General features: G+C 32.5%; 1 protein-coding gene across 4 annotated transcripts in view; it reads left to right on the top strand.

Moving 5' to 3' along the window:
• Positions 1–4,468: 4,468 nt before the first annotated feature.
• LOC127726530 (coiled-coil domain-containing protein 181-like) overlaps positions 4,469–19,693 on the top strand; it is a 38,390-nt gene continuing 23,165 nt past the window's right edge. For all 4 annotated transcript variants that reach the window (XM_052233912.1, XM_052233911.1, XM_052233910.1 and 1 more), the window contains exons 1-2: positions 4,469–4,582; positions 11,476–11,658. In XM_052233912.1, coding sequence (XP_052089872.1) covers positions 11,488–11,658 — 171 coding nt within the window. In that variant the 5' untranslated portion in view covers positions 4,469–4,582; positions 11,476–11,487. The remainder of the gene's footprint in view (positions 4,583–11,475; positions 11,659–19,693) is intronic.

Genomic DNA, 19,693 nt, shown 5'->3' with positions numbered 1-19,693 from the left:
AGCTGGTGTTTGTCTTGTTTGCTTTTTAAATTTTACAAAAATTGCAAAAGTGTCGATGTAAGATGTTTTGTGAATTATTTTTATACCAAAGCTATAGTTATATTATTATTATTATTATTTATGGTGTTTTAACGCCACTTTTAAGCACCGCGTTTGGGCTATTTCGTGGCGGCCAGTTTTTATTGGTGGAGGAAGCCGGAGTGCCCGGAGAAAACCACCGACCTTCGATAGGAAAACTGACAATCCTAGTCAATTAAGATTGGAGTCGAGTGCACCCTCACGAGCGGGGTTCGAACCCACAACCTCAGTGTTGACTGACTAGTGATTACAGTAGTAACTACTTAGACCACTCGGCCACCGAGGCCCCGCTATAGTTATAACAACAATCATGATTTTCAAACACATAACAATAATACCAAATTATCTTTTGTAAATACCAATTAGCAGCTATCATAAATAATTAACATTTAAGAATTAATCATCTAATCACAAAAAAGACCCCAATATTTCATTTAGAATATTCACGAAATAAAAAAGTTCACGTGGTGCTTTTCTTTTTTTAATTTACCTTACCTTACCGCTGAATCTTTCTCCGTCCTTCAGGACAACCTCTTAGTAGAGTGCATTAGTACATACGACCCTCCACCATCCAGAATATCATACAAATATATATATACAGTTATATACAGGTCCGCAATTGTTTGTTTAATTGCTGTCACTAGTTCTGTTGAATCAGTTAATACTCAATCAGTATACACTTATTTTGAGTGTTTCTTCTGCATACTTATGGTTCTAGCTCTTATACTATGCAGTGCATAGCACAACTTTCTGGAAATTAGTTCACACAGTTGTTCTGTTTTTCTATCCAATAATAAATCTGGTTTCTGATGTCTAAGTTTAGTACAGTCCATAATTAATTGTGTCTGAATATTTGCAGACAATTTGTAAAAGGAAATGGACGCATCTTTAAGTATATTTTCTTCAATTTGATTTATGAAGGGACTTCTTATAGGTTCTAGAACCTTACATTTTAATAGTAGATGTTCAATATCTTCATCTTCATCGTCACAGAGTTTACATAAAGGAGATTCACTTTTTGTAAAGCTAGCACGTTTGATTTGTGTCATAAAAGTTCCAGTGACTAATTTAAGTTTAATCGCAATCGATAGCGCACCTTTTGACGGATTGTTGTCAATATTGAGATCAATAATTGGATGATTTTTTCTTGGTAAAAATATATCACAATTTAAATATGTCAACGTTGGATATGATCTACTGTTTTGAATTATTTTATGGATCCAATACAGATCTACTTTTTTCTGTATGATATTTTTCCATTCAAGTTTCTTCGGAGGATTATCAAGGAATTGAATGATATCAGAAAAGTCATATTTATATAATAATTTCTTGATGGCTATATACCAACTATTGCTATTGTCTGGTTTGATAAGCAGCTGTCTATATGCAAGTTGTTTTTCTTTTGATCTATCATTTTGTCTGCATATGTTATTAAATAAGGTTAGACTTTTTGTGTCAATTTGTGCTTCTATAGGAAGTAAACCTGAGATAACGTAGATTGCTGGATCTGGGGTATTTGGAGGTAATGACAAAATTTTCTTCAATATTGTTTTTTGAAACAGCTCTAATTTTTGCATATTTGTTGAGTTCGGAAGTACTACTTCTAGACCGTACGTTAAGACAGGTTGGATGTATGTCTTATATATTGATACAGATGTTATCGGATCTAGACCGTTATTCCCATGAAAACCGGCTGATAGTAAACTGTATGCTGTTCTGCGAGCTTTTGTGATATTTTGTTCTATATTGTGATTATCTGATTTTGACTTAGTTGTTGAACGAATTATTCCTAAATGTGTGGATTTGTCCAAATTTGGCATTTCTTTGTTATCAAGATTAAAATTCCAATTATGATTAGCTGTTTTCTTTGCTTTGTTCTCTACTTGGATAATGACACTTTTTTGAGGTTGTAGAGTATAATGATGGAGTTGACTGTATTGTAAGGCATGGTTAACCAAAATTTGTAGGTCATAAGGATTATCACTGAGTAGTGCAATGTCATCTGCGCATGCAACAGCATTGATATTGATGTTACCTATCTTACAGCCTAGTGTTGAGTTTTCATATAATGATAACAAGTCTTCTATGTATAGTTTATACAGGTCAGCACTTAACAATCCACCTTGTTTGACCCCTTGATATACTTTGAATTCCTGGGATAGTTGATTCTTCCATTTGATACTACAGCTTGTATTTTTATGAAGTTCGTCAATTATGGACCAAGTTGCTGGGTCTATATCTAGTAAAAATAACTTTCTCATCAGCATATTTATGATGACGACATCAAATGCCGACTTAGCATCGAGTAGCGCAATGTAAAAAGGACTATTACAGTCGGTGTACTCTCTGTATATTTCTTCAAATATAATTGCTGCATTTAATGGGGAAGTATTTGGTGTAAATCCTCTTTGTAGTGGGGATTGTTTTTCAAGTAATATTGGTCTAAAGTCTATTCTGGCGATATATTCAATGATTTTACATAGAATGGGTAACACAACAATTCCTCTATAGTTCTTAGAGTCATTCTTACTTCCTTTGTTTTTAAATATAGGAGATAATAGTCCTAATTTAATTATTTCAGGTAATAATTTATCATGAATAATGTTATTAACCAGACAAAGTAGATAATCTGTGAAGTCATCTCCTGCATTTAGAATATGCTCAATTGACAGACCAAAGATATCTTCTGATTTTCCTGTATTTATAGATTTAATTGCCTCAAGGAGTTCTGATTTTGTTACTATTCTAGGTGAAGTTTGACTGCATAGGTATTTTATTGCTTGATAATCTACATCACATAATTTCTGATGTTTGGAATCATATGTACTATTCTGGATTGGTTCAGCAAGGGTTTTAAAATGATTGTGCCATCCATTAATCACCCCCTCATTTTCATATGTTTTATCTGATACATGTAAATCATTAATAAAGATGTTTTTGTTATTTCTTTGTTTTTTAATAAGTTGGTAAAACAGTCTTTTATTCTGCGTATTTGCAGTTATAATTCTGTCTCTTTCTATATGTTTGCGCTTATTTTCTTCCTTTCTCAGTTCAGTTCTAAATAGTTTTCTAGTTTCCTTTTTTTCTATAACCAGTGGATGTTCAGGGTCATTCGGTCTATCCGCATTTTTCCAATTCTTGTATGCTATTTTATTTTGATGTAAAGTATGTTTAATCTCCTGATTCCATAATTTTAATTTCAGTTTGTTTTTCCCATACGTTTTTTGAGCGGAGCATTTCTTAGCCGTACTTGAAAGCATTTCCATGGTTTGTTCTATTGTGGTCGTAACTGAATTTTGTTGATTCTGTAATTTTTCCTTTAACATAGGAATTTCTTGTGCTATAATATTAGTATATTGATTAATATCAACTTTGTCCCATCTAATTCTTGATTGTACATTACTCTCTAATATGTCATCTTTCTTTAAAAATTTACATGGAAGTGTGATCATGATCGGATGATGATCAGATACATTGGATGCTACATCAGTTAATCTTGAGGTTTTGTGAATGACTTCTGTCTTGTATATGAAGTAGTCGATTTCAGAGATTTCTTCTCCTTTAACATTGATGAAGGTTGGACCTTTAAAATCTACTTTCATGTTACATTCATCTATCAATTTTTTCAATTTTAATGCTCTTCTTGAGTTATTTATTTTTGAAATATCCTCATTGAAATCTCCTCCAATTACGAGGTTATGTGTAAGCTCATATTTTTGAATAATCTCAAATAGTTGGTCTATACATTCACTGAACTCTTCAAATTTGTCATTTTCTGCTTTTGTTGGCAGATATGCAGAGACTAATAAAATCGGATTTTTTAGGGCTAGTTCAATACATTGAATTCTATTGTTTCCATCAATTATGGGTTTTACATACTGATCAATTGAGCGGTCCCATATTATGGCCACACCTCCATATCCCCTGACTGATTTTATCAATAAATCACATGTGTTTTTCCCAGAGTTAATCGACTTTCCTTTGCCACAAAAATGTGAGTTTAATTCATCTAAGAGATTAAGCTCATGATCGAATAACCAATGCTCTTGAAGTAATATAATATCTACTTGATTTCTCATGTTCTCAATAAATGGGGCTATAGTCTTTACATTTTTACAATTAAAAGATAAAATTCGTAGTTCACTCTGCTGTGGAGTCGTCTTAATAGGAGTTGTGTTCAATCAACACTTTATCACAATATCTTTCATGCAAAGCTAACGAAGCACCTGCTGGTATTTTCGAATAAATAGATCGGTAATTTTTCAAAAAGATGCTTCATTTTAATTTTTCATTGATTATATTGTATGATATTATTTTCAATATATTTAAAGTTGAAGTATAAGAAAACAACAAAAAGTATGCATTCGAAACCGTGGCTTAATTTAGAGGAAGTGAACATTACCAAGGTATCGCCGTCCAAACAACATAAGCGTATCCGCTTCAAAGTTATTTCCGTTTATTTACATTTTATTGACTAAACCGATGAATTCATGACATAAAACAGGTAATACACTACCCATTTATATACAGCACATATCAAATTTGTCGTTAAAATGTCTCCGTAAAGGCCAATATTGATTTGTTCCTACTTGACAACTAGCATGTGCGTGTTCAGCTTCTCATTTGTATTTACCAAGCAGCTTACATCTGTGCATGCCAGTTCCACGATATGAACGTAATAGTATTCTGGTCATTTCTAAATTGTAAAACAAGATAACATTATCTGAGATTTTAAACAATAAGGGAACTAATTACCAGAAAAATAAGACAAGACAAAAGTACTTTTGTTTATATTATGAAGAAGGTGCTACCTAATGAGACAGAGCTCCCAGAAGATTATTGGTGCATGTTTGTTTTATATATCGTCATATCCTATTTGGTTATCAGATATATAAGTTTGCTGGAAATCGTATGCTTCTCTATAAATATATTAATTATGATGTTTACGAAAAGAAACGAAAACTAATAGAGATTAATCTTCCTCTGTTGAAGGTTTTTCAGTACCAAAGTGGTATTGGAAGCAAGTTACCTCGTACCATTGCAAACTCATACCATGTCAACTTGTACCAATGTTAACTCTTACCTCTGTGAATTCATACCACTGCCAACTCATACAATAAAAGATTATGAAAAATATAATATATATACAAATTCTTATGAATTGTTTTTTATTATCTTTACATTACTTTCTATTTACCTTTCTCATCAATGCTCATTGATAAATTAAATTCCTTTAATTGTGTGCTTATGTCTGTAGTTAACTTATCAACTTGTTCAATCCAATTATTGAATTATGATTGATGTTACATGTATATAATTTTAAAGCTTGGAATTAATTGTATAGTGTTTTATTATCAAATAAAATTCCTCATTATTAAAACACTAGAGTCCTGTAATAGTTTATGTATGCTAAATGTTGTTGAAATTGTGGCCAATAAAGTATCAAAATTAAAACTTATTCTTTCTAACGTTATCATGGCTCGGACTCGGACTTCTTTTAAACTGAGTTTTACTGTTTGTATTGCTGTGTGTTTGTTTATTCTACATTGGCTAGAGGTATAGGGGAGGGTTGAAAACTCACAAAACATGTTGAACTGCGCCACATTTTTTGCGCCTGTCCCAAGTCAGGGCTTTGTTAGCCTGGAATGTTTTTTTAATTTTAGTTCTATTATATGTTTCCAAGTTTAGTGTGACTTCCATTTTCACTGAACTAGTACACATTTTTGTTAAGGGGTCAGCTGAAGCCCGCCTCCAGGTGCGGGATTTTCTCGCTGTGTTGAAGACCCATTGGTGGCCTTGGGCTGTTTCCTGCTCTTTGGTCGAGTTGTTGTCTCTTTGACACATTCCCCATTTCCATTATCAATTTTACTAAATAGAAAAATACAAGTAGACACAACACAAAAACACATCTGAACATGCTGAACTAATTTACCCTCTATTTTCTTCATCCAATTAACCAAGGAACAATCAGCTGCAGATTGGTCAATGTGACTTTCAAATTATATATATACCTTTTAGTATTATGAGGGAGTTATTCAGTTAGATTTAAATATATTCAACATTTAACACCATTTGAATGCATTGAAGTAAGTTGGTACGAGTTTCAAATGGTACAAATTTACTGTGGTACAATGCAAGTTGACATTGGTACGTAACGAGATAACTATAATTTGTGGTATTGACCCTTCTATCATTTATGGGGCCTTCAGGCATTGCGTCAGGACCATAGTAAGCTTTTTTATTTGGCTATCTTGTGAAATCTAAGGTGACAAAATGATGATTCATTCAAATGACACGTGTAAAAGAGACAATAGCAGTTCCAATAGGACAATGTTATATTTTGGTAATCCTTAAACATTTATCAACAGCAAAATTGTCTCCGACACTACATGTACATGTAGTTTGCTATTTGTTATATATATATGTACTGCAGAGTTCTCGAAAAGTGGTGGTCCGAAGGTTTTTACCACCAAAATTTCCAAAGGACCACCACAATTTTGGTAATTGGCAATAGAAATATTAGTGAGAACAAGCAAATTTTCTTTAAGGACCACCAGGCGAAGAAAGATTTTGAGAACTTTGCATGTAGCATGGTGGTAGATGGGACTGCATGACCTCCTACTTTAAAGACTAGCATGTTACCATGATACCATCTTGCCATGATCTAGGAAGTTTGATCTTGTTAAAAGCAAGGTTCATATGTTTATTATAAAGCATGTTCTTGTCCTGAATCTATGTAATATTTCTCATTGGACATGAAATGACGAAACATCCAATCATAATCAATGTTATTTTTCATGTTTTTTAAATTCATTATTGTTTGTCTAGACTCAGGTGATGTAAACATTATGAGTTTAACTGCGTATTGCTATGTGTTTCTTTATTCTACATTGGCTAGAGGTATAGGGGGAGGGTTGAGATCTCATAAAAATGTTTAACCCCGCCGCATTTTTGCGCCTGTCCCAAGTCAGGAGCCTCTGGCCTTTGTTAGTCTTGAATGTTTTTTAATTTTAGTTCATTTATATGTTTGGAGTTTAGTGTGATGTCCATTTTCACTGAACTAGTACACAATTTTATTTGGGGGCCAGCTGAGGACCAGTTCTTGGTGCAGTATTTTCTCGCTGCGTTGAAGACCCATTGGTGGCCCTCGGCTGTTGTCTGCTCTTTGGTTGGGTTGTTGTCTGCTCTTTGGTTGGGTTGTTGTCTCTGTGACATATTCCCCATTGCCATTCTCAATTTTATGGTATAGACATGATGGATGGTTGACCAGTGACCACTTTGACCTTTTGATATCTTAAATTTAAATAAAAGAAATAACTGGGGGACCTCATGTGAATTACAATATACTGTCAATTCAGAAATTATTGCGTGCATTTATTATTGCGATTTTTGAAGAATGGACTAAAATGCGAGATTAATTATTGCGATTTCAGGAAAATCTGCATACAGATATAAGTATCAGATATCAGAATGCGAGTTCTTATTATTGCGACCTTCATCCACTCTCATTATTCGCATTAATAAAAACCTCGCAATAATTTCTGAATTTACAGTAGACGATTTGTTCTCTGTTCTACTAATTGACAGGGAAATTATAGGTCAAAGTATTCGGCTGCAATTTCTATTTCTTAGTTTTGATTGTTATATATTTTTTTTTGTGTGTTTTTACCTCTGATTTTGTCTTTTAACCAATTATTTATTTTTTGTGAAATCTACATGTAGTTTGTAAGGGCATATATGAACATGACACACAGGATGATTCTGTTAAAAAAAGACAGTTGCTGGTGGAGAGTGTTTCAGAGTGAAAAAATGTAATTGCTGGTGATTTAGAGTGATTTAGAGTGACAACAATATATTACCTGAGTGTTATTTCTAGAGGTTTATGTATGTTGATGCCCATTTAAATTAAAATTATACCCCCATTCTTTAAAACTTGAACTGCCCTATTATAATTAAGCCCCCATCCTTTCAGTTAATCCCTGATCCTTCAAACAATTTTTAGGAAAAACCATGATCTATGTTAAATACAAAATGATACATTGTATTTCAGAGTGAGCCACCAACAACCACCAGTATTCACGGTGGAAAATCACCAGCAAAGTGATTTATAACTGAATCACCTAATGTATACTGTACAATTGTATTGTTTTGTAGATCACATGACAACAAATGAGAATTATTTTCGAGGTTCTGTCAATAACATGGTGAGATAATTCCATGATTTATTCATATCCTTCATCACTTTATGTCCCATGATATCGCTTATTATTGATCTACAGACAAAATGATCATCAAATTAATTAATCGAATGGCTATGCATTTTTTAGTAGTAATATTTCTCGATTGGAAATTAGATAATGTCATTTTACTTGCATGCTTTATTTTCGTTAAATAATTTAATGGGAGATTGTATTGGAGGGAAGCATTAATTTAAATTTATGAAAAACAAATTTAAAGAGTTCTTTTTTTTTTCATTTAATAAGTGCTAGTTGATTAATTACAAAATTAATGAGTTGGTTTTCATTTGGGAAAATGTATTTTTGACTCGTCCAGGGTCATCCTACACATGTGAAATTCCTTATAAACATTATGATATTATATATATCAATATAAAAGTCTTAAGATTTGTGTAACGATACAGTCGTACTGATGAAAGATAAAAATATACCAACAAGATGAAATTAAATCATATTGACAGACATTTCGGCACAACAAGTGCCCTTCATCAGTCTCATTCCTTTTTCAAAATTTTATAAAACAGTGAGTTTACAGGGTGTTAAAAGAACTCACTCATACAGGTAGACATGTGTTTTGTTATCTTGTAATTTATCCAATAAAAAAATTAAAAAATTAATATAAAGGGACATGAATGCTTAAGTTTAAATACTGCACTTTTCTTGTATCCCTGGTGCTTTCGACTAGAGAACCGTCGTACACAAGCATCGCACAAGTTGGCACTCTGAGGCGGGTGGGGAGCAAGAAGGTGAACTGTGGTTTATTTTCATCAATAGTACAGCTTAAGTCGACGCTGTCAACTGTCAAGATGAAGAACAGGAATAAAAGCGCTATTCATTGATAATTTTCTATGTTATCTATGTATTGTGTGTGATTTTGTCCCATATACATTTACTCCATATCCTTTCATTTTCTATTTAGGTAGGATAATTATTATACATGTACAAAGATTTTTCACCACAATCAGACAACTTTAAACTGATGTAATTACTTTCATACAACTCTAAAATTCATAAATTAGGATCCATTCTACTAATAGAAAGAAGAAAGAATAATCTTTTGGTGGTTTCAAATATATCTGTTTTACTTGCTCCACTAACATAACTATGCATTGCCGTTAAAACTGCATTTGCAACAGTCAAATCACCAATTGATGGTGGCAAATCTTCCAATTTCAGGACTGTTATTCCTTAAGTTGATGTCTGAAATCATGATATAAATCGGTATTTAGCTGCAGTCTTCACGATGAACTGCTAAATCTACAGGCCCGGAGCTCAATTTTTGAAAATTTTTAGTTAGATTCTGTTGGCTTGTAGATATGATTTTTACAGGCCCGAGAGCAATATTACAAGCCTGGGCTGCCTGGGCTGCCACTCAGCGTGAAGACTGTAGCTGACTGTCAGTTTCTAAGAAAAACTCTGGTGATAATTTGAATTCAGTTATAAAGTATTGAGTAGGTGTTTTATCACTAAAATAAGTAATTAATGGAATTCAATAACCTATTAATAGTTAATGTTATGTCTAAACTATTGATAATAATTAGTAGCTGTAAACTGAAAAGACAAGGATATATACAAGTGAACAGGTTACTTTTCACTGGAACAATCCTGTAACAATTAAACATGACGTTGTAAGGATATCAGATTGAGATGGATATAAAATCGTCAATTCATTTTACTGTGCATCCTAACCACACCAGAAAATGATTTTTATATGGTAATACAAAGTTCCTATTTATATTCAAGTTTATTAGTGCTAAATAAGTTTAGAAAGGTTTACATATTTTTAAAATTTTAATTCAGCTTGTGATTTAAAACGTGGATAATGTACATTTTATATCATATTTTGATTTCAGTAGTTAAATAAAATTTTCTCCTGTCTTTGTGGTCTTTGTATAAAACATTTTTCATAGGGGATTTAAAAAAATAATGTGCAATTGAATTGCAACAGATATATCTCAAACTTTGGTCTTCAATTATTGAATCTATACAGAGTGTATATGAATATAACAAAGTTAAAAAATTAAGAATGTAAATTGAAGTGAACATGGTGAAGTCGGCTATAAACTGTCAACAAAAATAAGCTGGTTTACAGTTATGTTATCGGTTAGATTTTTCTCCCGACTTTGTATCTATATTTTTAGTTGGAAGTGGTTAAAGTGTCTTAGTACCTTGCATTTGATGTTAGTGGTTAAATTTTTCATATATTTGTATAGTATATACCCAGCTCCAAAGATGAGACAGGATATACTGGTTTATCTCCATTCAACCTTTTTTCTGAAGTACATTTCTGTTGCATTTTTTTCAGCAACTACAAGTTATAGCTTTTGATAAATAGCACCAAGGTTCAATTGCTTATACAGCACTGAATGAAATGTTCTTTGTTCCTTGAATATGTATATTCTACTTCCTCTTCGCAAATAATCTTAAAAATGTCATGCACATGTATGAAATTTTTGTTACATTTTTCTCAGCAACTACATTTGTATCTTCTTTAGCCATGTTAGATTTGCCTGAGAATAAGAAGCGAGCAATAGCTCACAGTACTCTCTTATATCAATGTACATGATGTACGTTGTATAAATTGTAAAGCATTTGTTTATGTCTTTTTAATGGTTATTGTGTAGTAGGTTAAATTTTGAATTTCTGTTTTATATCATGTTTATAGTGGGACTCATTGGGGTGTAATCATGATGCGGGATTTGCTGATATTTTGTTAGCGTGACATGTGAAAGTCAAATTATTTTGCGTGAAAACGGGAAATGAAGTTTGGCGGGACACATGAAATTACAAGTGCTATTTTTACCATGATAGGCGGACACAAGATTTTGACAAAACAATAAGTGGGATCCGGGATCAGAGCCCCCCAATGAGACCCCCTTTATAGTGGATGGTTAAAACGAAATAAAATGGTGTATTCATTGATAACACAAAATAAATATGTGGACTTGAAAAAAATTAAAATCTCTAGAATACCTTTTGCTATACCGTTCTTCGTCCGAAAGTCACAGTTGAAGCCTTCAACATGAAGCAAAAACTCTCACATTACCACAATTTCAAAAAGTCCTAACCACTGGTTTGAGCTGAATTGTTTGCAAATTGTCAATTTGCTTTCATTCATTCTACACATGCATTGGGTAAATTTTCTCTTTGTGTTTTATAGAAGACAGTCAGGATGACCACTACAGAGTCTCCAAAAATTGAAGTCACCAGTTTTGATGATGATGACGATGACGAATTAGAGAAAGAATTAGACTCATTTATAGAAGAAAATGAAAACAAGAAAGAAGATAAAGAAAAAGAAGACGATGAGTTGTCAGATAAAGATAAAGGAGAAGATGATGAGGTATCTTTCTTTCTTTCTTTTTTTTTTCCCCCTTTTTTTGCCTTGTTTTTTTTAAGACAAAGTTCTTAGACCCTACCTTTCACCACCTGAATAGAGAATTTTGTAACGTGTTTATTTTTTTTCAATTTTGTGTAAAAGCGTTGAACAACATTGCCAGTTTAAAAAATATTTCAAATTCATAATGAATGCATTGTTTCCAAGAGCACTTCTGAAGAAGGTAAATTCAAAAAGAAAAGTAACTGACACACCAAATTTATAAAGTGTTTTTTTTTTTTAAATTAGTAAGTCTGATTCAAGTGTGTGTTTTGATATTGATTCATGTGTCAGATTCAATGCAAGATAGTCATATAGTCAACTCTCTGAATTTTCTCCCAAAATTCTTAACCATAACTATTAATCTGAGAAGGTAAAACTATTTACTATTGAATCGAAACGATTAAATTTCAGATTCAAATTAATTTATTTAGTCAAGAATTTCCTTCAAAGTAACTTCGCCAAAATATGCAGTATACTGTAAACATGGATATTTTTCACAGGTTGTTTATTAGTTTTTCATGAATACATTTTCTTTTCACATGGGGATTAAGTTTGCACATCAACAATAAATTTGCACTTCACATCGATGTTTTTGCCTTCTAAAAACTACTTTTGTGCAAATGATGTGAACGCGAAAATTTCCATGTCTACAGATGAATGAAAAATTAATACATGTAGCATTTTATATCTGATCTAAAATTATGGAAAATCTGTGATATTATTATTTAGACTCATTTATTTATGTGCATACTTATTTTTGGTGATTGAGGGAATATTGTAGTGGATATTTGATATTTTTGGTTTTTGTCAGTCTTCATAAATACCTATAGTAAATTTGTACTTCTTGCAATGTTAAAATTTGTGGTTTGCCTTTACCAACAAAATCCATGATAATTTGTATCACACGAAATATTAATGAATCCACTCTGTGACAATGTACACTAAATTTTATTTGATGATATTTATTATTTTTTTAAATCGAGGAATATGGAGTAAATGAGTTTTTTGACAAAAACTATTAATGCATCTCTTCAGAATATATTACCTATGTAAAGAAAACGGCTTACATTATTAAATGCATTCCTTGTTCAATAATAAAATAGCACTTAAATTACTACTATATCTTTATTGTTGATCTGGCTGCCAAGCTGTGATTTAAAGGAACATTAATTTTAAAAAGAATTAATTTATGTATTATGTAAATTGATATGGTAGGTATTTAACAAACAAATATATGTCATGTATGTAAATAAATGATCATGTATGTATAAAGAGGTGATCTAATGGTGTATTCAGTGCTGAAAATGGTACTGTACAGTGTTATACCCAGATAATTTTATGGCCCAGCTGTAGGGGATGGGGGCATTAAGTGTTACCCTTGACCGTCGGTCTTTCCTTCCTTCTTTCCGTCCGTCCTATTTTTGTTGCAAAGCTTGAGCAGGGGGCATTCGTGTCCTTAGACACATTCTTCTTTTATCAAGATAGTTAAGTAGTTTGTAAAATCTTCTTTTCGTATGTCATACTATGAACTGATTTGGATCCTGGCAGTGTTGTCTACTGAAGAGTTGCTAGCATTGAACTGTAATGTGAACATTTTTTTTTTTTTAGCTGTTCTAATATGTTTAGTAATTTATAAAAGGCGGGAGAGAATGTTTTAACTATTCAGATCAAAATGGGACATAGAACTAATACAGAATTTACCATGATGTGGTCTGGCAACTGGTCATTGTTAAAGTCTGAATTGTGACAATGAATAAAAGGGGGGTGTATTTTGATGATCTAGTTAAGACTTAGCCGTTTGTATAGCAATTGTTACATTTGTGCTTGAAAGCGCTAACTAATTTTTAGCTCACCTGACCTGAAAGGTCAAGTGAGCTTTTCTCATCACTGCGTCCGTCGTCCGTCGTCCGTAAACTTTTACAAAAATCTTCTCCTCTGAAACTACTGGGCCAAATTTGAGCAAACTTGGCCACAATCATCATTGGGGTATCTAGTTTAAAAATTGTGTCCGATGACCCCGCCAACCAACCAAGATGGCCGCCATGGCTAAAAATAGAACATAGGGGTAAAATGTAGATTTTGGCTTATATCTCTGAAACCAAATCATTTAGAGCAAATCTGACATGGGGTAAAATTGTTTATCAGGTCAAGATCTATCTGCCCTGAAATTTTCAGATGAATCAGACAACCCGTTGTTGGGTTGCTGCCCCTGAATTGGTAATTTTAAGGAAATTTTGCCGTTTTTGGTTATTATCTTGAATATTATTATAGATAGAGATAAACTGTAAACAGCAATAATGTTCAGCAAAGTATGATCTACAAATAAGTCAACTTGACCAAAATGGTCAGTTGACCCCTTAAGGAGTTATTGCCCTTTATAGTCAATTTTTAACCATTTTTCGTAAATTTTTGTAATCTTTTACAAAAATCTTCTCCTCTGAAACTACTAAGACAAATTTAACCAAAATTGTCCACAATCATCATTAGGGTATCTAGTTTAAAAAATGTGTCCGATGACCCTGCCCGCAAACCAAGATGGCCGACATGGCAAAAAATTATACATAGGGTAAAATGCAGTTTTTGGCTCATATCTCTGAAACCAAAGCATTTAGAGCAAATCTGATGGTATAAAATTGTTCATTAGGTCAAGATCTATCTGCCCTGAAATTTTCAGACCAATCAGGCAACATGTTGTTGGGTTGCTGCCCCTGAATAGGTAATTTTAAGAAAATTTTGCAGCTTTTGGTTATTATCTTGAATATTATTATAGATAGAGATAAACTGTAAACAGCAATAATGTACAGCAAAGTTAGATCTACAAATAAGTCAACATGACCAAAATTGTCAATTGACCCCTTAAGGAGTTATTGCCCTTTATAGTCAATTTTTTACAATTTTCATAAATTTTGTAAATTTTTGTAAATTTTTACAAAATATTTTCCACTGTAACTACTGGGCCAAGTTCATTATAGATAGAGATAATAGTAAGGAGCAAGAATGTTCAGTAAAGTAAGATCTACAAACACATCACCATCACCAAAACACGATTTTGTCATGAATCCATCTGTGTCCATTGACATTGTTTAATATGCACATAGACCAAGGTGAGCGAGTTTAATATGCACATAGACCAAGGTGAGCGACACAGGCTCTTTAGAGCCTCTAGTTTAAAGCAAGTTAAAAGTATTTTAATGTTGAACAAGTATTCTTGATTATTAATATTTATCCAGATTTATCCAGGAAGGGTGTTTATGGTCTTGATATCCTGTTAAGACCACCTTAAAGAGACATAACAAGTACTGAGAGGGTACAAAAATGTACAACACATTTTGAAAATTAAATCAATTTACTACACATTTTTAGCTCACCTGGCCCAAAGGGCCAAGTTAGCTTTTCTCATCACTTGGCGTCCGTGGTCGTTGTCGTCCGTCATCGTCGTCATCCGTCGTCGTTAACTTTTACAAAAATCTTCTCCTCTGAAACTACTGGGCCGAATTTGACCAAACTTGGCCACAATCATCATTGGGGTATCTAGTTTAAAAAATGTGTCCGGTGACCCGGCCAACCAACCAAGATGGCCGCCATGGCTAAAAATAGAACATAGGGGTAAAATGTAGATTTTGGCTTATATCTCTGAAACCGAAGCATTTAGAGCAAATCTGACACGTGGTAAAATTGTTTATCAGGTCAAGATCTATCTGCCCTGAAAGTTTCAGATGAATCAGACAACCCGTTGTTGGGTTGCTGCCCCTGAATTGGTAATTTTAAGGAAATTTTGCTGTTTTTGGTTATTATCTTGAATATTATTATAGATAGAGATAAACTGTAAACAGCAATAATGTTCAGCAAAGTAAGATCTACAAATAAGTCAACTTTACCAAAATGGCCAGTTGACCTCTTTAGGAGTTATTGCCCTTTATAGTCAATTTTTAACCATTTTTCGTAAATTTTTGTAATCTTTTACAAAAATCTTCTCCTCTGAATCTACTAAGACAAATTTAACCAAACTTGTCCACAATCATCATTGGGGTTATCTAGTTTAAAAAATGTGTCCGATGACCCCGCCCGCCAACCAAGATGGCCGACATGGCTAAAAAATAGTACATAGGGTAAAATGCAGTTTTTGGCTCATATCTCTGAAACCAAAGCATTTAGAGCAAATCTGATGGGATAAAATTGTTCATTAGGTCAAGATCTATCTGCCCTGAAATTTTCAGACCAATCAGGCAACACGTTGTTGGGTTGCTGCCCCTGAATTGGTAATTTTAAGAAAATTTTGCAGCTTTTGGTTATTATCTTGAATATTATTATAGATAGAGATAAACTGTAAACAGCAATAATGTACAGCAAAGTTAGATCTACAAATAAGTCAACATGACCAAAATTGTCAATTGACCCCTTAAGGAGTTATTGCCCTTTATAGTCAATTTTTTACAATTTTCATAAATTTTGTAAATTTTTGTAAATTTTTACAAAATATTTTCCACTGTAACTACCGGGCCAAGTTCATTATAGATAGAGATAATAGTAAGGAGCAAGAATGTTCAGTTAAGTAAGATCTACAAACACATCACCATCACCAAAACACGATTTTGTCATGAATCCATCTGTGCCCTTTGTTTAATATGCACATAGACCAAGGTGAGCGACACAGGCTCTTTAGAGCCTCTAGTTTTAGTGTTGTTATTAAATAAGATGCCATTGTTTATTTCTGGGTTCATATTTAATATATCCATCATGTGTGGTAAAAATCTTCCTTGATCACTTTTTAAACTTTTTTTTATGGGGGGTGGCCTTTTTTTCTTTTGGTTGGTAAATTGCTATCTGAATGATATTTAACTCTCATCTCTTTTAAGGGGAAATTTTTTTAATGCTTATGTACATAGAGATTTACATCGTGTAAAGAATTATAGTGATTTACCTGAATAACTAAACAAACTTAATTAGCATTGTAAATTTAAGTTTTAAAGGATTATAAGATTAAACGGTTTGAGCATTATAATCTTAATTTGAAGAGACGGACAGGTGTCCTTTTCACACAAACAGAAAAGTTTGTAGTAAGTTTTCTTTTTAAATATGGATATAAAAGGTGTAAGTGAGATATATATTATGTAATTTTTACATAACATTTTTAGTTTGCTAAGATATGACAATTGTAAAGTGCATAAGGATTCTATGTACTGTAAATTCAGAAATTATTGCCAGGTTTTTATTAATACGAATAATGCAACTGGTTGAGTATCGCAATGATAAGAACTCGCATTCTAATATTTGAGAAGTAAATCTGTATACAGCTTTCAAGAAATCACAATTAATCTCACATTTTTGTCCATTCTTTAAAAAATCACAATAATAAATGCATGCAATAATTTCTGAATTTACAATAAACTGTTTATTTTTTACGATTGCTGATCAACAGAGAAAAATGTTAGATTAATTAGTGCAATTTTAGTAAATGCTGCATTCTAAAAAATGATGTTATTCATAATGGAGACTTTTCCTCTAACTTTTTTTATCAACATTAAAGAGAAAGCAGCCACACTTTCTGATTTTATGATATTTTACATCAAAATTATGAGGAAATGCATGTCCTAATAATTCATAATTTTGAGACGGAAATTCTATTCAAAACTAAAGAGGTTAAACCTAGAACTGAGATATTTTTATAAATTAATCTTTATTTATATAACATACTCATGCAAGAATGATAAATGGACAAATATTTTCTAATCAATCGGTCATCAATTTTACAGTCCTATTATGATAATTATCTCCCTTTTATGATAACTTTATGACATGTGTCAGGTCATAAAAGAACTAATAAAGACTTCATACAAAAGTTTTCAAAGACTTTCAGATTTATGTTTAGATAATCATTTTGTAATGAAAGTGATGGCATTTTAAAAAGATATGGGATTTAAATTTCAATGATACCTTTGTATCACTTTGGGAAAATTAATGGACTTATTCTTAATCAAAGATAAGGGGACATAAATAGTTTATGTTAGTAAAATGAAGTATTTATGATCCCTAATAAAAGTTTTTTTTGGGCTATAGAGGAAAGATGATATACATACTAAGTCCGAGATATAGTTAAATCTGCTTTGTTCTTCCTGTGTTAGAAAAGCAGTGGTCTTTTTTACTGTTAATTTTTTTTATCCAATACAAAAAATGAGGGCATTTGGTATGGGGGAAAGAGGATAACATATTATGTCCTAGTAATAGTTGAGTCTGCTTTATCCTTTCTTGTGTAAAAAAAGGCAGTGGTCTTTTTTAATGCTAAATTAGATGCCCCCGCTACTTTGGAGGATGCATTAAGTGTTACTCTTGTCCGTCTGTATGTCCATAATCTGTATGTATGTCTAGAAATGGGTTTCTGTTCTCTAACTTTAGTTTGCCTCAACCAAATGTTATGAAACTTATACACAATGCTTATTACCACAAAACACATCTCAAGTTTGAATTTGGGTGGCATCAGTTTTACTGTTCTAGAGTAATGCCCCTTTATAAATGAAAAAAATGCTGACTTTTTTGTTTCCGTTCTCCAACTTAGGTTTGCTCAACCAAATGTTATGAAACTTATACACCACAATATGTGATCAAGTTCAAATTTGGGTGGCGTCACTTTTACCTAGAGTTATGTCCCTTTATAACATTATATGCAAGCGGGGGCATCATCTGTGTCCCATGGACACATTCTCCATTTATTTTTTATCCAAAACGAAAAGTAAGGAAATTTTGGTTTGGCTGTTAGTTTTGTGCTATAGATTTCTGGATTAAAGGGAAAATAGAAAAAAATAATTTTCTGAAGTTTTTGCAGTGTTAATTTTCTTGGTCAAAAGATAGAGTTAAGGAGATGTAGCATGGTTGTAATAAGATAAAGGTTTTACTAAATACATTTGTACCTAAAGGTCAAGGAAATAACAAGACATCTGAAGTTGGCATTGCACAAGAATGACAAGGTCATGTTTTTCTCTGACTGTTTATGACGTCTTTACACTAAATCCATTGGATGTTGGATGTGTACGGATTGATAATTTAGTCTTAGATGCATGATTTTTTTATACGACCGCAAAAAAATTTTTGTGGTCGTATATTGGTATGACGTTGGCGTCGCCGTCGTCATCATCGTCGTCGTCGTCCGAAGACGCATTAGTTTTCGCACTCTAACTTTAGTTTAAGTGAATGGATCTCTATGAAATTTTACAATAAGGTTCAATACAACAAAAGGAAGGTGGGGATTGATTTTGGGGGTTATGGTACCAACAGTTAAGGAATTAGGGGCCAAAAAGGGGCCAAAAATAAGCATTTTCTAGTTTCCAGACAATAACTGTGGAAAGGTGTATGGATCTCTCTGAAATTATACTACAAGTTTCCATACCACAAAGGGATGGTTAGGATTTGCTTTGGGGGGTTATGGCTCAAACCGTTTAAGAATTAGGGGCAAAAAAGGGGGAAAAACAAGGTTGTCCTGGTTAATGGACAAATACTTTAGTACAAAACATAATTTAAAGCAGTGTAAGGGAGATAAATCAAATACATCATTGAAATTATCTCCCTTACACTGCTTTTAAATTATGTATAAAGTAATGATTAATGAACAATTAAGATAATTTAAAACAGTGTAAGGGAGGTAATCCAAATACGTTTTGGTTACTTCCCTTACACTGCTTTTAAATTGTGTTTAAAGAAATGCATATTTATAAAGGAAGACCAGTAAAAATATCTGCAAATGTTGCATCTTTTTTTTTTACAACAAAATCCATATGAAAGATTTGACACTATATTTTAAATTCTATTATAAAATAGATTAAGTTAGCACTATGGTAAATTTAAATGGGTAATTATGGTTGCAAACTCCATTGGAAATTTGAATTGAGATTATGACCATATCTTGAGGGAAAGAATTTTTTGGGGAAAAGAAGGGGAGGGGTTTAAAGAAATTGTGGGGGGTCAATTTTTTCTCATTTCAGATTTCAGAAATTAAAAAGAATTATTC

The sequence above is a fragment of the Mytilus californianus genome, unplaced genomic scaffold (genome assembly GCF_021869535.1).
Source record: "Mytilus californianus isolate M0D057914Y unplaced genomic scaffold, xbMytCali1.0.p SCAF_18, whole genome shotgun sequence".
NCBI lineage: Eukaryota > Metazoa > Mollusca > Bivalvia > Mytilida > Mytilidae > Mytilus > Mytilus californianus.
Note: the sequence above shows the minus strand (reverse complement) of the source record. Positions and strands in the feature narration are given on the sequence as shown.